Source organism: Ptychodera flava, chromosome 4 (genome assembly GCF_041260155.1).
Source record: "Ptychodera flava strain L36383 chromosome 4, AS_Pfla_20210202, whole genome shotgun sequence".
Lineage (NCBI taxonomy): Eukaryota > Metazoa > Hemichordata > Enteropneusta > Ptychoderidae > Ptychodera > Ptychodera flava.
The window spans coordinates 4,705,872-4,725,215 of NC_091931.1; the positions used below are offsets into that span (position 1 = coordinate 4,705,872).

Here is a 19,344-nt window from a genome sequence, read left to right on the forward strand (position 1 = left end):
CAAATTTAACAAATCCCAGAGAAACTACTCTACAATTGAAAAAGAGTGTTTATCTTTGATATTAGCTTTACAGCATTTTGAAGTTTATGTTACTTCTTCAAATCGGCCAATAGTGGTTTATATTGATCACAACCCTCTTGTTTTTCTGCAGAAATTTAAAGGCAAAAATCAGAGATTGCTAAGATGGAGTTTAATGTTACAGGAGTTTAATCTTGATATTAGACATATCAAAGGCAGAGACAATTTAATTGCAGACTGTCTCTCTCGTATTTAGAACTTATTGTTGTTCACACTTTTAAGATTACATTTGTAAAAGAAAGATTTTTCTTTGAAAAATTTTCTTTTTTTGAAGAGGGGGTGTGTTATGTAGGTCATTTCCCCACACTCATCATGACCTGAGTTCAATTAGTCTAGAACATTCTCAAGGTCACTGCCCTTGATGACCTCACAACCTTGAATTCAATTAGTCATGTTTGGAATGTTCTGGAAAGTTGATTAGTTGTGTAAGGGAGATAATTTTAGAACAGTAATTAGCATGTCAATAAAAGTTCTAGATTGTTCTTATATGCCTTTATAAAAGGGACGTGCACAGCTTCCAGTCAGACTTTTGGGATCGTGTCTCTTGTGTGTTACTATAAACTCCAGCAGTAGTCATTCTCAAGACTTTTCAAGACCTTCACTGTCAACGCTGGATTTATACTGTGGACTTTGTGCAGCTGCAAGCCTGCAAGGACTGTTCATTCATTCAACTGACTGTTACAACTCTGAGACTGGAGCTTTGCCGTCCCAGCTGAGATAAGTAGTCTGTACACTTTTAAAGCTTGTACTCTATCCCTGACTTAGCAATTAGTTTTTTTTTCGTAATAAATTTTGTTTAAACGTTAACTGCTGAGTTCACCCTTTTGTTCGTTTTCTCTGCACGTAACAGTACGCTCGTCTTATTCAATTGAAAAGCAACTGGGAATAGGTCTGTACTCATTATTCGTGTTTCTATATACAGATAGATTTAAATGGAGGAGAATTTTCTCGGAATCCCTGTCGGAACGATTTCTTTAGGGGTACTAACATTCCAGACTATGTTAACACTTTATTTCGGATTCAGGTTTAAACGAATTTTTTATTTTTTACTAAGAATAGATAACATACTGCAAACAATGGAGAATTTAATAAAGTCATCGGCAGCGGCAAATATGGCAGCGCATTCCGAAGGGGCTTCGGCACCTTCAGCACCTTCGGACAATAATCAATCCATAATAGAGACAAAACGTGAAAAAATACTCTGTGTCATCGCAAGTGGTCAAAGTAAGTTATTTTTTGGTAAGGAGTTTACAGTTAGAGAAGTGGAAACGTGGAAAGATGAATTCATAACACGAGCCTTTAAAGTCTATGAAGCGAAATACAGTTCTCTTATAAGTGATACCATCACTCAAAGTTTCATAGATCTAGGAGCCCGTGCAATCAGTCAGGTAGTTCCAATCGATGATCGAGATAACTTGCCACTGATCTTAAAAAGGATTTTATTCTAAACAGTGAAATAAACGATTATCAGGACGGATAGCGTACACATGGGGGCCCCTGATTGCTCTAATTTCCACCGGTTTAATTACGGGTAAACATTTAAATTTTAAAAAATCGGGTTTTAATATAGTACCTGAAATAAATGGATTCAACTTCGCCGACTCAGCAAACGACTCCGTCAGAAGCCCCGCCGACGACCCCCACACCGCAAACGACTCCGCCGACTCCGACACAGCGCAACATAGAGAAAGTGACGTTACCGACGAAGCATCCAGGGAGAGTTGCTGCGGGCAAGAAATTAGCGGAATGGAACAGGCAAAACAGGGAGAAGAAACTAAAAGCAATGGAGGGGAATGGGGGGAGCGATGCGGTAGCAGACCTACCGCCTACAATGAAAGAACAGTGTGATAATAATTCACGCTGGTATAATAAATGTTATCTTGTTTTAGGAATTGTGGGAGTTTCATTGACTGCATTAGGGCTATATTGGGGGCGTGCTCGACATTATTGTTCCGTCCGGAAAGATCCTCCACAGAAAGCGAAAAAAACAGAGCACGTAGCAGCTCCATCCGGAACAGTTCCGACAGGGGTTCCGAGAGGAGGGGAGGGGGAGGGGGAGGGGGAGGGGGGTGTTCCCAGCTCCTCTACATTGTATGAGATGGATTAACTCCCATATTTTTTATTTTTATTTTTTATTTATATACTAGTCAGCAATCATGGATATTAAAACAGTTGTAAACACAATGTACGATGGTATTGTAATCGCAGGACTTGTGATGGGATATCTTATGATCTCCAGCAAATTTCTGAAAATAGAGGTTGGCGATCCAAGTCGTCCAAATTTGACTCGATTGGCAAAATTAGGCGGTGCGACTGCTGCCGCGGTAGCAACCAAAGATCTCCTTGAACAGAAAAATATTATTCCTGCAGAACCTTATACTTCGTAATGGGCACCTTCGGAATATTATTCATCGAACATTTATACTTAGTAATATATACAACGTACAACAATGATCATTTGGATTGAAAGCCAAACAGGTGAACCAGTCACTGTTAATTTTTACCCTTGCATTGACACGACACAGTTTACGAAGATAAGACTGCTAGAGTGCGGACTATATAATTCATGGCATAACATAACATCGACGAATAATGTAATAAAATATCAAGAAGGTGACCAACCGAAGAAGACTAAATCAATACGTCCAGGTAACTACAATATCGATACGTTAAACAAAGCAATCGGGTTGAAGCAAAAAATTAATTTTGAAAACATCTGCCGACAAACCATGTTTATCTAACTTTGGCTAAAGATATTAAAGTCTATTTCAATGCCACAGGTAGCTTCGCCAACGTCGTCGGCTTTTCAGATAAGCCAGAGGACAACCCAGTTATAAAAAGTACTATGAGTCCGAAGAAAGTGGATTTCTTAACAGTCACTAAATATATAGTTCATTCAGATGTAGTCGATGTTACTGGAAATTATGTTTCATTTGGTTCGGGTGCCTCCGGAGGATACATACAGGGGAAAGTATCGAACTGTTTACAAATACTTCCCATCCGGGATACGAGAGAAATAAGTGAAAAGGTTACTTACGATTTTAAAAACGGAGCAATTTCTATGCCATTGAGAAAAGGGGGAGATTACATGAATTCAATGCATATCTGGATAACAGATCAGGATGGGAACATGATCGATTTCAATAACTGGCCAATTAGCTTTTGTATTGAATTATTGTAGTCCCGAAGCGGGGCCGGTGTAACCCTATCGGAAGATAAACCATCCCACGACTAATCCTCCAGCAATATAGATCATCTCATATTTCTTTTGCTCAGGGCTGGGTTGATAATAATCTGAGAATTGAACTGGACTTGACGTAGAGTTGCTTTGCACCGCTTCTGCTTCTTCCAGGATTTCTGCATCTGTATCTCTTAATTCTGCCGCAGCATGCGCATCCTTTGCTTGATTTTCTCTTTCCCAGTCAGCCTGTAGTAATCTTTTTTCTGACCAGACGTTGCGATCATGTTCAAATTTTTCTAATGCTTTATCATGTCGGACCTTCTCTTCAATAAGAGCGTCACCATTCCCAGAAAGCTTTTGTCCGATAATATTTCCTCCTGTGAATGCTGTTGCATTTAATACAGCACCGAGAACTGTCATTCCTATTGCTGAAGCCATGGTTGTGTATATTACAAGGTATTATTTTAATTTCCACTGTATATAACATAATTATGTCTGATCCAAGTGGCTTCGGTCTAGGTACAATTCGTATGCAAAATCTTGAGCTTGAAGATCTGAGTGATGTTAAAGTTAACAATAATACTAAAATGGCTGCTAATCATAATAAGGATTACGTCCTTCGTTATAAAGACCGCGAAAAATATTTCGTTTTAGCCAATGCCGCGGCGCCACCCCACGAACATGCTGTAGAATTTTCCGAACTTAAAGACATTGATGAAACTGTAATTGACGCCACAAAGGCTTCGAATGATCCTACTCCTTTGCTCTGACATGGGATGGGGTAGTCAGAAATTCATGCCTTATAATGTGCCGCGTAACATCTTAGATATATTGGATAGTGAAATTGCAGGAGGTGTTGCTGAACCACAGGAACTCCGAATGTGATTTATTTTGATAGCAATGTAAACAAATATAAATTGTTAGATTTTCGTAGTTGGCTTACTCCTACGAATCCATACATTGCACTTCTTGGTATACCGATTCACCTTAAAATTAGTCCTCTTAATACAATAATGAAGGCAGATAATACACTAAGAAGGTGGATAAACGAGGGGGGAATTATTGCTCGTATACAGCTAGCGGAGTTCCAGTTAGATTATTTTGGGACACAACTTTAAAGAAACTGGGTCTTAAAAGTGTCGGTGATGAGGCAGCTGAATTAACTTTACAGACTGTAAATCAACAGATGACTGATAATATGAAAATACTTCAACATGGTACAGTTCTCATTAGATGTGTAAAGTTAGCTACTGGAGATGAATTTGACGATTTGGTTGGATATTATGCTATGAAAACAGATAACAGAACAACTTGTGATATTATCATAAGTATTGATAAAGATCGCAATGAAATGAGTATTGAATGTTTTGTTGGTGGGAATAGAATAGAGAACGACTTAGGAACTACATTTGTACGTAGAGATAAAAGAGTGAACACTTTAGATATCAGTACCATTCATCTGAAACGTCTCATTTTGTTTGAAGTAATGGTCTTCCGACATATTTTAAGTTCGGAGGAAATTACTAAAATTTTATCTATCGGATGAACAAGTTCGCACCGATAGGAACTCCGAGTTCAAAAAAACCTACCGGAAATACACATACTCACATCAGCTAGACTCCGCGACTGACTGACAACGGGGGGTAAAAGTCCCTTTATATAGGCTAGTTTGATGGTGATGACTCACACGGAATTTCCCGTACATGTATAAACATGTTGTGTATTTAGGTCAGACAGAACAAGTTTCTACATGTCCCAGCTACTGTATTGCGCAAGTCCAGACCTGACTCAGAAGGGAATTTCCCTGCTTAGTTCAGGACAATGCACTGCTGCGCCAGCGTGCGTGAGTTCATATATAGGTCAGGTCATACTTTAGTTACATGGATGGTTAATTTTCCTTCGCTTCATGTAGATAAATGAATAAAATGGGGTGTAAAATTCTTACTTCATCCCAGTTGACCACCCTTTCTTTACTACTTATATGACTCCGGAAATGTGTAATATTTTAAATGATAGGTAGAAGTTATTTCTTCGAATAATGCTACTCTAAACGTATCGTAATTATTAGTATCAAATCATATTGTTCTAAGGCAACTAATGCACACTTGTGTAGACTCAGTAGGATAAATGTGTCCCTATTTTTTAAACAGAATTGCCATAATGTAATTACCCTTATTTGCAACATGCAGCAAACTACGAGAGCCATAAGCGCTCTGAGTCTTGCGGCGCATTTCCCATAAAACACTCAATCCACAAAGCAACATTCTAACATATTTTCCGTACTTACACTCTGAAGGAACTGCTCCAACGACTCTTGATGTTCCGAATTCATTCTGCTCGTTATCTCCTCTGATAAATTCTGTGCTCTGTATTCCAATGGTAAACTTCCCAGAAGTAGGCAATGGACAAAATATACATAGGCAAGGTCGTGGTTTACGTTGATCTACAATACAAAAGTGTGGTTGAAGGCTTGTCAATGTTTGAGTACGAAGAGCAATGTCTTTAAAACCACAAAGTCAAGCAATTATCATCTCTTTTTGAAAGTGATCATTATAATTTTATAAGGGTGTAAAGGTGCTCCAAGCTTAGTGCTCAGCGGTACATACTTCAACGACGACGTCGACCAAAATATTGAACAAACTATCGTGAAATTTGATATTAGGCAACCATAGCGTTCAGAGTAGTCAGCATGTAGCCAGTTAACAGTTTGGATAGCTAGCTAGCTACTGGCTGGAGAAGTCTGAAAGCGCCCTCTACGCATGCGCACAATAAAGAACACGTTAGAGAAAACGCTGTCTTGTGCAACCGAGAAGAATGATAGCACAGAACTTCTCAATATTTCAGTTAGAAAATTAATGGGATCTGTTCCAAAGCGCAATTGAATAGGTGTATCGCATACATTCACTTACCTCTCTGTCAACAGAACCATGCCCATCCTGATAGTCAGCACTGGATTTCTGTAGGCTATTGCATCGTTCACGCAATGCGTCAGAACAAGCCATTAACGTCAATATCGTCCTCATGCTGTACCCCGTGTGTTGTCTAAACTCAATGGGACAAGCTTGTAACAGATCCATGATCTCTTTTATGCCAGTCTAGAAGTCAAACAGGAATCAACATATGATGCAAACTTTGTTATGCTATATGTAAGATCAGAGTGCAAGAATCGTCTTTTAATTTGATAGTTTTCATGTACACAACCTCCGTATTGCAAACCTTGCGTTTCACACCCTCCTGACATTGCAGTTAACACCTCACGGTCCCTCCATTTTGTGGAGAGACCGTGAACACATGTATATAATATTCGTTCGGAAGGCAATTAGGGTGTTCATTTTTCACTCTCTCTGTTCACCAGCAATGTGAAAAAATACTGTTGCCACAACACAAGGTAACTCGTAACAGAAGTAACTGAAGGAACATCTTACCTGAGCACATTGCAGTGAAACTTTGCCATCATCCTTTAGAATACCTACAACCAAATCCTGCACTGCTATGATCCTTTTCATGTACTGCAATAAATGAAACAAATTGGATTGTCAGTTATATCGTGTGCCACTGACCAGATAGTAGACAACTGTTGACTGTATTTTCAGCTCCCTTTTGACAAGCGTTAGCTGATATTGAACTCCTGTCTTCTGTCTACCTGTGGCAAATACTCCTGATCAGATTCGATAGAAATGTAGTGTACAGGTCACTGAAAAGTGTAGTTCAGTAAAACTGAAAAGGAGTTTCTTCTATGAGGCTGTGTAATTAGCACCGATTTGCGTTTCCCTTCTTCAGACATTTGAGGATCTCTTTACGATGGCCGTCCTGAGTCTGATGTAATTTGGTTTGTCGCCTATTAGTTTAGACTTCATTAAAGTTTATGGGCTAATGTCCAATTGGGTGGCTGAATCTTACCGTTATCATTAAATAATACGGAAAGACTCCCTAAGTTGCCGAGATAATCGACCAATCAGATATAACCTTCCGAGCACGCTGCACGTCAGCAAAAGTTTATTACATTGATCACATGTACATCTTTGTATTTTGTTAAGTTACCCCCTTATTTTTATTAAAATATCTTATTCTCTGAAACCACATATCCTATGGCTTTCACATTTGGTGAAAGGGTTTCTAAAGGCCCTGTCACACCTTGAGGACTTAGCAAGCGTATGTCAACGTATGAAAAATTTGGCGAATACGCTGGGCGTACGTCGAGTATGTTATGGGTAAGTTTTATATAAGTTAAGAGCACGCTGAAGCTAGCTGGTATACGTCGTAGTACGGCGAGGTCGTCGAAAACTTTTGTGCATGCACAAAACTTTTCGACGTGTGCCAGTATATGGCTCATACGTCCTGCACACGCGGGCCTTAAGTTGTAGGTAGGTTATGCGCTCGTTGACAGCTTTTCACACACGTTATTTGTAAGTTACTCATACGTCGAAATGCGTGAAGATAATTGTCTAGCGTACCAAAAACATATTTTAACATATGAGTACGTTATGAATTCGCTATGTATGCCCAAAATTGAAAATTACATTGTACTTCAGCGTAAGCAAGCGTTTTAGAGAAACTTTGATACGTCGGTATACACTGGCTAAATCGTCAAGGTGTTACAGGGCCCAAAGGACGACTTCAATCAAATTTGTTCAAATGATGATCTAATTGGCTTACGTACTTTTTTGGGATAATTCTTTTAAAGTCGAAACATCAGTTTCTCTACAACCGCTGGTTTGATAAATTTCCAATTTGCTGTTTTCGTTTGTTAGCATGGCTCTACCAACTGGTGTACAACTAATGATAATATGTGCAAATGTAATGTAAATTGGAGCGGTAGTTTTTCTTCTTTTTGTTAAAAGACCAGCTTTTCTGACATTGTTTGATTGTATGAAATTTGGTCTATAGGACTCTTTGGATGATCTCATTCAGAGATTTCAAATGTTGGAAAGATTTGCGAGAATAACATTTTGAGGTAATTTTTCGTTTTTGATTGAAACTTTCTTTGAAACTCTTGGTCAGATAACTATGGAATCTGTTCTTGTTTTAAACCTTCATTACTTGACAGAATCTTGAGCATACTGAAAGAGCAAATTACAAACAAATCTTTGACCTCGATGAGCGACTGAACAGGTAAGAATAATAATAAAATCATGACTTCTTGAATCTTTTTAAACGCACGGTTTGTATCTTTTTTAAATCAACAAACAGTCGTTTTAAAAGACCTCGTATAAAGGGGAAGGACATGATTACTTTTGAAACGTTATTTCATGACTTGAAGGACAATTTACCAAAGTCATCTTACCGGGAAATCGGGTAAGTTTTTTAACAATTATCCATGCGGCCTGTGCTGCATTCTTTTACAATGTCCTCTGTTGAGTAAATCCGCAAAATTCTTAATAACGGACACTACAATAATTACTGTCGGTTACAGAGAATTCTTTAGTCACTTATAAAGGTAAACAACTATGGGGTTTATCGGCGAATCAATCTCTTTACCTTCTGAAAATCTGGTCCAAGTCGATGTCTGTTATACGACGCCACATAGTAGCCGAACAGCTTGGTGACAGTATGGGTGATTTGCGATGAAAAGGCGATGTTTACACGTTGACAAACTGTATGAACAGCCAATGACTGATATAAAAATCTGGCAAGCACGTTATCCTCTCCGAAACAAGCTTTTGTATCACCATCTGCCACCATCATGAATGCTGGGTGATTCCCATCAAGATACTCCTTCCAATCTCCTCCAAACCAATTGTCAAACTCTGTAAGCACTTTGACTTCTGTATTCTCCTGTAGATGCAAGATTACCATCTGTCTTGCCAGTAACATCGCTGGTGTTTTCAACCAAACACTTTCCATGCACTTAAAGAATACTATATGGAACAAACCGTCCCGTTCTTTGAAGTACTGTAAGAATTGTTCTACAAGATAAATGAAGTGTAGATACTGGCCGCCATGTTTGAAATCGAGACCTGGTGATGATAGAATTTCCAGTACCAATGAGTCACCGTCGATGACAAAGAGTTGAGATTCTACAAAATCGTTTATCAGGTTCACAAGTCTGTAAAATAGCAAAATAAATAAACGGGGGGAAATCTTACATTATCATAAATCAACAAAAAAGCGACATGAGAAATTTTAACAATGGTGTTTAAAGTTGTTTCCAAGTTTCTTACTCTCTCATATAACGTCGATAAATATCTCTCCCTGAACATCAACAGTTGATAACACTGCTAATGTAATAGGTGAATTTTATGGTATAGTTCTGACGGACTCTCTTCTGCATTACCTTCAGTGATTACATATTCGATAAGAAGATACGATTAGGTAACATATTAATAGACAGTTCTGTCAATCTTTATGACGCCTTCTCTGTTCCGTTCTCTCCAATGTCTTACTGTTTGCTTTGGATGATAAGGATATATTTCTGATGTGCATTTATGACGTAAACTTGGTTCAACGTAGTGACCAATCGACGTCCATTATGGGCTGGGAGAGGGTACATTATGGACCGGGAGAGGGTACATTATGGGCCGGGAGAGGGTACATTATGGACCGGGAGAGGGTACATTATGGGCCGGGAGAGGGTACATTATTGCTATTATTTTGTAGTTTTGGCAATGCCAGTGAATTTGTAGATATACAAAACATCTTGGGCTACAATGCTGGATAATCGGATACATTGTCAGTAATAATTGGGGATGACGTCACTAAATTCACTATCTGGTATTGGCGAAGCTAAATTATAATTTTGTTTCCTAAAACAAGTACGTTTCTTACATTCTCCTCCCCGGTAAGTTTGCAAAGTGCTAGATTTACTAAAACAATGTATCGTAAGCGATATACGATGTTATTGTTGTAAATGAATTTTGGTTGATTAAAATCCAAATTTCAACAACGACTTTTGGTCATTTCACTCGTACAGGCTGTGTTGACAAATTGAACATAAACAATACAATATGATATTGTAAGTGAGAACACGTAACGGTTTTCTGGTGTATCAGCTTGAGGAATTATTTAAATGCTACTGTTATTTGGAACTGTTTTTTATGGGCTGAATTTCGAAAGGAATTATCAAAATTCTCTAAAGGTAAAATTACTTACTTTGGTGTAAATTCTCCGCATATTATGTCTACCAGAGAAACAGCTGATTTAATTTTACGTGTCTCCCTTTCAGATAGCGTAAATACAGACGACAAGGCTGTGTCCAGTGCGTCAGCTGTTGAATCGACAGACGGGTCAGTTTCTGCCTCTTGATCGTCCAATACATCAAATCCAGAAAATTTCTCCACCAAACTGTCTTCTTCTTCTTTTAGGGGCACAGAAAACAATATAATTATAGTAGGATATAAACATTAATGGCAAACTTTCCAGTTGGTAGCTAAAAGAGCTGTACGCCAAAAAAAGTGTCCACAAGCAGTCTCTTTATCAACACCGGACCGTTTTGTCGTCATTCTCGGATGGGGATATGATGAGCTGGCAATCTTTCGCTATCAGTGGGCGTAGAATAGATATTCCATGGGTGAGCACAGGGAAATTTGAAACTTTTGTAATGGTTAGCGATAGCGGAAACGTTTTAAATTGCAGTGGGAGGGTAGTTCTGAACTGATCTCATATTCATCTTCAAATTTGTACTTTCTTAACCACGCTAGAAAGTATTACTCCGTCTAAAAACAGCTTTGGCTACAATTTCCTGATACTGACTGGTTGGTTGTCCCTGACTTGATGCACACATGTATCAGGTGAGCTACGAAGTTTCAGTGAAACTTATGATTCTCATATTCGATGCAAAATTATAGCAATCACAAACATTGATAGAGTTCAGTTTGAAAAAGTAAGGTCAGTCAAGTACGAAGGTACGATTCGTTGCTTGTAGGCAATTTACTTATTTATTGATACTGTGGACGTGATCATAGTTGTAATAAAACGTATGGTTTTCACTGAAGAATAAGAGATACAATATGACAGGAGATTGATGACAGGGTGTTGAAGCGGGGCAAATGTTGAATAGTGAGACTACCTTCTAGGCTTATTGACGGACAGACCGATGATGATTCGTCAGAATCCATGTCATCCCCATCACGTGATTGGTCACCGCTCACATCAATATCTTCGTCATCGTAAGCATCTTCCCAATTATCTGGAACCGCGTCCAGAAGGATATCTTCGAAGTCCCTTCTGGCCATTTCTGAAATGATACACAAAACACCAAAAATTGAAAGAGAGTCACGTAGAATCCGTACAATCGTCAAGTAATGTATTGGATACTCTATACGAATATAGGTGATACGCTTCTTTATGGATCTATCGCGATAACACCGATTCAATTAATCCCACGAACAAGCAGTTAGCAAAGATTCGTTCGACGGAAAATTGGTGTAGTTTAATAATGGCATGAAACCTGATATTTTCAACAAAACTTTGTATTCTTATTAACTGTTTGAATTACTTAATTACTTCAAGTGATTATAATTAATTAATCATTCAATCGATTGATTAATCCAATGGCATCTTATGGCATGAATTTAGTGAGAAGTGTGTGTATCTGCGTACCTGGCCTGTAGAATTGAAAACACAGTCGCTTCAGTTGCTTGTGGTTCGATACACGGCAAACGCCGTAAAGGTATATAGCAGACAAGATCGGTTAGTTTTTCTTTCTAATCGTACAGCGGCCTTTGCCGTGTATCGAACCACAAGCGACTGTGTTTTTCAATACTACCGGCCAGACAACCGGGCCATCATTTTGCACTGTCATGTGATCTCAGCACATATGCTTTAATGTAAAAGAACTGAGGAAAATCACTTTCTCCATATGCCTCGCGAGGCAAAAAATATCAAACATGTTGAATATTTTGCTCAACTGCTCGAGGGAAAAAACACGAAAAATCGCCAGCACACGAATGATTGCAATTTTGCTCAGCTAATTTCTCTCGCGTGCCGCAGGCTTATGGAACCAAGAAATAAAGATTGAAAAACACATTTACTTCAAGTACAATTTGCGTTCCATGAACGAGAGGTCTCCATTTTGTAATAGAGAAACAAAAGTGACCGTAGCGAAGGTATCATTTGAGAAGAGTGAATTTTGATTGAAACGAACTTGTGATTAGTGTACAGTCAAACACAGTTTATGTTGTCACTATGTTCAATATAATGTTTACACCAACCAAGATGATCATAAGCTCAAGCCGATACAAATGCTAAAACGACGGCGCATAAATCCATTATCTATGCATAAATCCCATTTCTATCTATCTATCTATCTATCTACTATTGAGTTCAAGTGAGTTTACTAACAGTAGCATGCTTGAGTGTCATTGCAGAAAAATACGGAATAAGATAATGTATGAGTATATTCAAGTTGTAAAGTTGTGTCAAACCTTTTTTGTCGTAGCAGACACAATCTTGTAAAAATGCATGAATTTACCATCGTCTAATTCCCTTCCATAACTACATGTTACTTGACAGTCCACTTTTTCTTAAAAGTAAGTTCACCAAAGCTGATTTTTACATATGTGCCTGCTTTGGGGTTACGTATCCCGGAAAAGCCGTTTTCACTTCTCATAACTCGCACGATTTTTTACAAAACGGATAAAAATAGTGGTGAAAGTTGCATTTTAGGGCTTTCCCGACTTACCGTATTTTGATTCATAGGAAGAAAGCGCAGATCTTGGCGCTTTCATCACGTATTTGCATAACTATTGTTTAAGTTATGCAAATACGTGAATGAGTAGACAATGCAATACCCAAGGGAAGATGGTCCCGGCCATATCACGTGATGAAAGTGCCAAGCATGGCGTTGTTTTCCTTGGTGAACTTCCCCTTTAACGTTACATTTTAGCTGTCATTAATGACGCCTAATATGGGAGTCAGGAATGCTAAATATATAACAACATTTTTTTCATGCGAAGTCTATAAACTGGAGAGATTGTTCGCTACTCATCATTGCCCGCAGATATTTTCTCGTTTGTTCACATTGGTACCCACTTTTCCTCTTCCAACAGCAGAAAAAGTATTAAGTGTTTCGAACGTCCTTTGCAACGGCAGAAAAGTTATAGGTTTTTTTTATTATGTCTTGTAAGATAGATATTCTTCAGCAACAAGTATGAATCGCTATGCCGAGTCAAGATGGTTCGAGGGTCAAGTGTGTTTGCCCTAAAGTCCCAGTAAAGATTTCTATAGAAATTGAAATACAATGACAGAGGAAAAAAGAAGACAATGTTTGTCGAAGAATGCGTATAAGCTGCTGGACAAAATTTTTGATGTTTCACTTTATGATTGCAAAATTTTCTAACGATTAGTCATCGTACTTTGACATTTAGCAAAATTATTTATCGGATGCTCTTTTGTTTAAAAATCTGACGTGACATACTGGTAAACAAGGCTGTATAGGCCGACAGCTTAGATAAGCCAAATGCAATCGATTATCTCTGACAGATGACAGTAGGACAATGGTCTCAAGAATGTCGGCTACGTGTCAATCACGTCTCACCGAGGTACTATACCAAGTCAACGGTATCGCCTATGGGCTTAATATCATCGATTAGCCAGTATCCAAAGCAGTTTAGGCACAGAACAGTAATATAACACCAACTTTCAGGCGATTATTGGTTTGGTCAGTATGTCTTGTTATATAAGCGTCATGTTTAGAAGAATGAGACAGTGCAATTGACATCAAAAGTAGTGTCGATAACACTGAGACTTGATGTTAATTGATGCATTTGTTATGCGAGTGGTCGCACAATTTGTTTTATTGGCATTGTTTCTGTATATAATTCCATTCATTTTATTCGGAAGAAAAATTCTATGCACTCTTGATTTCTGTGATAGTTTCATGGTTTGGTAGCACAACTTACTGTTTGATACTGTGATGCTTTCAGAAAGTTTTACACTGTCTCGGGTAAAGTCGGTTGTTGTGTTAATCTTGTACGAATTCTTGTATCTGCTGATGCAGTGTCTCCTTCAATGTAATCATTAAATGTTTTCCCAAAACAAGAGTAGGCATAAAGCTGGAATGCGAAGTACTAAGGATTGTCTTTAAAAGTTTCTGGTAAAATGCTTATTGTATCAAGTAGGGACATGTTGTTTAGGCGACAATGTAGCTGCTTGAAGAGATCCTGTATTACAATTTCGTTTCTATTTATTTATTTAAATATTTAAATAAATAAATAGAAACGAAATTGTGATACAGGATCACTTCAAACAGCTACATTGTCGCCTAAACAACATGTCCCTGTAATTAGATGTGAATATTTGATTTAAAACTTTGCATCAAATTTATTTCAAAGCTGGTGCATTATTTGTACTGCTCTTGATTTGATTAGGAGTTTGTGAAAGAAGGTAATGACTGCATCCGGGAAAAATAGTGGGAGAGTAAAAATTTTACGCCAATTCTGAATTTTATCGTATTTCAGTAAATATAAACTGCAATCGTGAATAATACTGTTTAAAGGCTCACGTAAACTCATTAGCTGTATCTGTTTGCATATTTTTTCAATAAGATTGCAGCTTCTCTAAAAATGATTACCGAGTGTGAACACATAACGTTGTTCACAGTTTATTGGCGACAAACGCACAACTTAGATCTTACAGCCTTAACAACTTCATAATTTTCTTTCAACTTACATATGGCTACTTCATATACACACGTAAGTGCCTGAGTGTAATCGACCAAAAACATCATCAAGGATTGAAAAAGTGACATCTTGAAAGACATATATATGGCTTGAGTAAGAATGCACCTCGAAAACAGATAATCGGAACCTCACATTGTTACTATAACAATACTTTACTGGCCTATCTCTTATGGGGCTCTATTTGAAGTTCGTGGTGTAAATAAATTGATGCTTATTTTTATGAAAATCGAAAAACATTTTTTCCTCAGAGTTAATTCAGGGAGGGCGGCCATTTCGAAAGCCGCATATCAGTAAATTGAAGATCATTGGTTTTCAAAGTACCAAAATTTGCACGATGACCCCCAAAAAATATTTAGGATCTGAAGGGCATGGCAGCCGCCGAAGGCCGGAAGCAAAAATTTACATTCGTGTGTGCTTTGATTTAAACCCTGTTTAGTTGCTTTGAGAGAAAGGAAAGGACACTTCACAACCTTCTGTTTATTACTAATCCAACACAGCCAAACTGAATTTAATGGACTTAAATTTAGTTGTCTCTTAGATCTTACGGCCTTAACAACATAATTTTCTTGCAAGGCGGGTGCCCGGAGGGGGAGTGCCCCCCCCCCTTCCGGACCATCCCCCGCGCCCGCGTGGGCGGCCGCAATGCCCATCGGGCAACAAGTTGCTCACCCACTCAAACCCTTAGAGGGAACACTGTGTAGGAATTCTAGGACCCATTTCTCTGAGTTTCACTCTAATAGATGGAAACCAATGGCAGCTATAGATCATATTTGTAATGCACTTCATTTCCTTTCACTTTCTTTTTAATTTTACTTTTGCTTGCTTTTAACTTAATAGTTCACATTAGAAATATTTTTCGTTTTCCCTTTCTAAGTTTATGTTTGTTTTTAGGATGTCATAGTAAATTGAAAACATTCTGCGTTTGTGTCTGATTTTTGTGTGATTTTCATTTTTTCTTAAAACTTTTCTCTTTTGTTTTTTATGTTTTTAATTTTCTTTGTTTTGTATTGTTTTTTGTTAACAATTTACAAATCAATCATTTCTTTTCCTTTTTGTTTAAGGTAATCCAAAACTTCTACTTTTTAATTTTTTATGTATAAAACTTTGAGAAAGACAGAAATATTCAAGGGCAGCCCTAGGCCACTATACTCTATGCATTCAAGAGATGGACAAATGACCCTTGTACCGCACACGCATAATACATCTTAACATGATCTTTACAATAATGTTATATGGTAATGATGACTAAAATACTAATTTACTTACAATCAAAAGATTTTTTGCTTCATTTGGTGTTGAAGCTCAGGAATCATCTGCGACAAATTGCAAGTTAATGTGAATAGCATTAACTCGGTTTCCGGAAATAATATTTTTGCAGTTATCTGACTCATCATCATTTGTCTATTGGCAAGCATTATTATCCTGGCCCAGACTGGTCGAAAGCAAATTTTTCACAACATACGGGGCGAAGCCGAGTATATTATAGTGTGCAAAGTTTACTTGAGTCCATTATGGGCCGGGAGAGGGGACATTATTGCTATTATTTTATAGTTTTGGAAATGCCAAAGAATTTATAGATGTAAAAACATCTAGGACCACAATTCAGTAAGCTTATTAATCTGGGGTGACATCACAAAATTCATTGGTATTGACAAAGCTACACTATTATTCCGAACAGTAAGTTTCTCATGAAATCTTGCAGTAAAATGCTTTCCCAAAATAGTGGAAGTATTGCAAAATCTGTTATTAGGTCTATTATCATGTTATCCCAGTCATCTCAACTGACCTTGCATAAAACGTTTAACGGCTTGCTCTCATCAAATATCAACTCTCGCTGTACGGCGGTATTGTTTCAGTGGGCCACAAGCAAATTTTGATCAGTCCCGCAGCATAAACAAGTTTCAATAACCGGAAAATTAATTGACTGCCGTTAGTTTGATAATGCTAATGACGTCAATGCGAAACGTAACAAGGGCAAGCCGCGAGCCGCACGACAGAAGCCCAATCCCCACGGCCAACCAAGGCTACAATTATTGCAGCTATGCGAAACGCTGACATTTGTGTGACCTCAATATTCAGTTCAAACAAAACACTCGGCAAACGTCATCGTCGTAAACAACGTTCCTCTTTACGGCAACAGCTTGGAGCTACCCGTTTCGATTTCGCGCGCGTATGAATGGGCAAACGTCAACACTCGATACCTTGCAATTGAGGTGCTCAAGGGGCGTTTTAGTTGGCCAAACTGTAGACAGTAGGGTAGGCAGGCATGATCGATCGTTCGCGTATTCGGTACTCTGCTACAGTCTAACACGATTACATGCAGAGCACCGATATCGATTGGGCCACGGTCACGCCCGGCCCATGTAGACAAGCCAGTGAATGTGGCGTTTATATGTTACATAGGTGCTCCAGGGAAGTATGTACGGTTCTGCCATGGTTGTACGATGACTCAGAATTACACGCACATGAATGTTTCCGCCGTGTATCATGGTACGGTGCAGACATCCAGCACTGCACTGGTACACGTCTTTTATGAGCGTCGCGCTTCTTAGGACTGCACGGTGCACTCTGAAGCATCAGAAGCATGGGCAGTTCAGTATGTGTTGTATCATCGAGGCCGAGGTGGCACACAAATGCAAAACACTCCATGGTTGCCGAACGGATGGTTGGGAACACGGAAATGCAGCTTGAAACAAAAAACGCAGCTATGAAACAGACTCTTGTCAATTCTTTTGCAACCAATAAAATTAAAAGTTGCCCGTAATACAACCTTACCTGTCGAAATGTCAAATTAAACGGCGACGGATACCATTCGGTTTGGTTCAATGTCTTTCGTTTTCAGCCGGTACCAAGGCAGACCTGAGCAAGCGTGATCAGCCTGTCAATGGATGAAAGGGCGTGTTAAGGACAGTGTGGTCACGTCTCCCTGCATACAAGGAATCGACAGCGGTGAACGTCGGTCACTGCAAGCTTTACGTGATGTTGGTTGCTTCGTATTCCGCCGGCAAATTACAGTGCATCGCACAAACTTCTCTTTAAATATGCGACAAAGTCTTTCGTTTTGTGTCCGATCACGTGATTTCGTGGAAAATGTCCTGGCTGCTGTCACCCATCATTTCGTAGAATGATTGTGCACAATTGTCATTGTTAGCACGAAATAAGGACAAGTTTACAGATCCGGAGACAGTTAATCTTGAACTTAGCGAAGAACAACGATAAATTGGTAAAATAATGTGGCGTAATGGATCTGACATAAACGATTTAATGGAACCTGATATACTTTACATAATTATTATGGCTTGCGACAATGGCAAATGTGCTGCTGTATTTTTGAAGTCTAGGTTGACAGTTGCATGTGGTTAGGTACACGCCTGACAGACCCTGTGAAACAAAATGTAGTTTTTTTCCCGGAAGGGGTATTTTTCTATGGATGACAAGGACTGTTCGCCGTGCATTCTAACCGTACTAGTGAATATGTTGAATTAATATTTTGTTATGATTTCTGGCAATTTTTTGCAATACCACAACAAGCGCCTCAGTAAGATTGCATACCATTGCCATGGGAGATTGCATACCATTGCCATGGGAGATTAGGACTCCGAGGTAAATGTAAAGCGGTAAACATGTCAACGGCAATATCATAAGTCGGAAGATTTATTGCGCTGAACAATTCTGGTAGAAAGATTAATTAAGGATGTATATCAGAAAAACTGACAGTGTTGTCATGCTATTGTTTTAAAAATTTTTGAATTCCAGAATACGAGAGCAATAAAAAAATTGGTCAATAAATATAGTGTACCGGTGCTTTGTTTTTAACAAATCAACAACTAGAATTCACCGTTTGCCATGAAAATCACCAAACATCTATATGACATGTCATTCGCTTTAAGTTAATCCAATAAATGAAATATTCACATTTTGATCCTGCAATAACATAAGATTAAATTTCGGACAGTAAGACTTTTAATTCAACAGGAAAAACGTATGAACCAACTGATTTTTCCCCCAAATTTTTCACAATTACACCCAAAATGCCAAGGATTGAAAATTTTATGTGAATATATATTATTACCTTGTAATATGGTCAATGTTGTCAAACTTTTAGAAAGTGTAGCTCTCGTCTTATAATTTTCAGAAAAAATGTGAAATGTAATTTTGGCTATGTAATAACCGTTCCAAAATTTTCATTATTTGGCAAAATGTACTCAGGAATTTTCGTATTCATGATCGCCGCTTTACTGGCGTTCTTAAAATGGTTGAAGTTGACCTTGGTTTGACAGATAAAACAACGCTACTACATCTACAAAGGATAAAAAGATGAAAGGTCAACAGAAAAATGATCATGTGAATGAATCTTAACAACTCGACTAAGGATTTTGCGGCTCTGTAACTTGCAGAGGACATTGTGTGTGGAGGAACTGTACCACAACTTTTCTACGCATGTCCAGGCCTGGCACACATATGGTA

General features: G+C 38.4%; 1 protein-coding gene across 2 annotated transcripts in view; it reads right to left on the minus strand.

Annotated features, from left to right (window-relative positions):
- LOC139130731 (probable ATP-dependent RNA helicase DDX60) overlaps positions 1-17,940 on the minus strand; it is a 65,602-nt gene extending 47,662 nt beyond the window's left edge. The window contains exons 1-7 of one of the 2 annotated variants that reach the window (XM_070696512.1): positions 17,653-17,940; positions 11,265-11,432; positions 10,349-10,553; positions 8,738-9,305; positions 6,685-6,768; positions 6,169-6,354; positions 5,547-5,702 (exon numbers count right to left, since the gene is read on the minus strand). In XM_070696512.1, coding sequence (XP_070552613.1) covers positions 5,547-5,702; positions 6,169-6,354; positions 6,685-6,768; positions 8,738-9,305; positions 10,349-10,553; positions 11,265-11,430 — 1,365 coding nt within the window. In that variant the 5' untranslated portion in view covers positions 11,431-11,432; positions 17,653-17,940. The remainder of the gene's footprint in view (positions 1-5,546; positions 5,703-6,168; positions 6,355-6,684; positions 6,769-8,737; positions 9,306-10,348; positions 10,554-11,264; positions 11,433-17,652) is intronic. The other variant, XM_070696513.1, reaches the window with a different exon arrangement.
- Between the last annotated feature and the right edge of the window lie 1,404 nt (positions 17,941-19,344).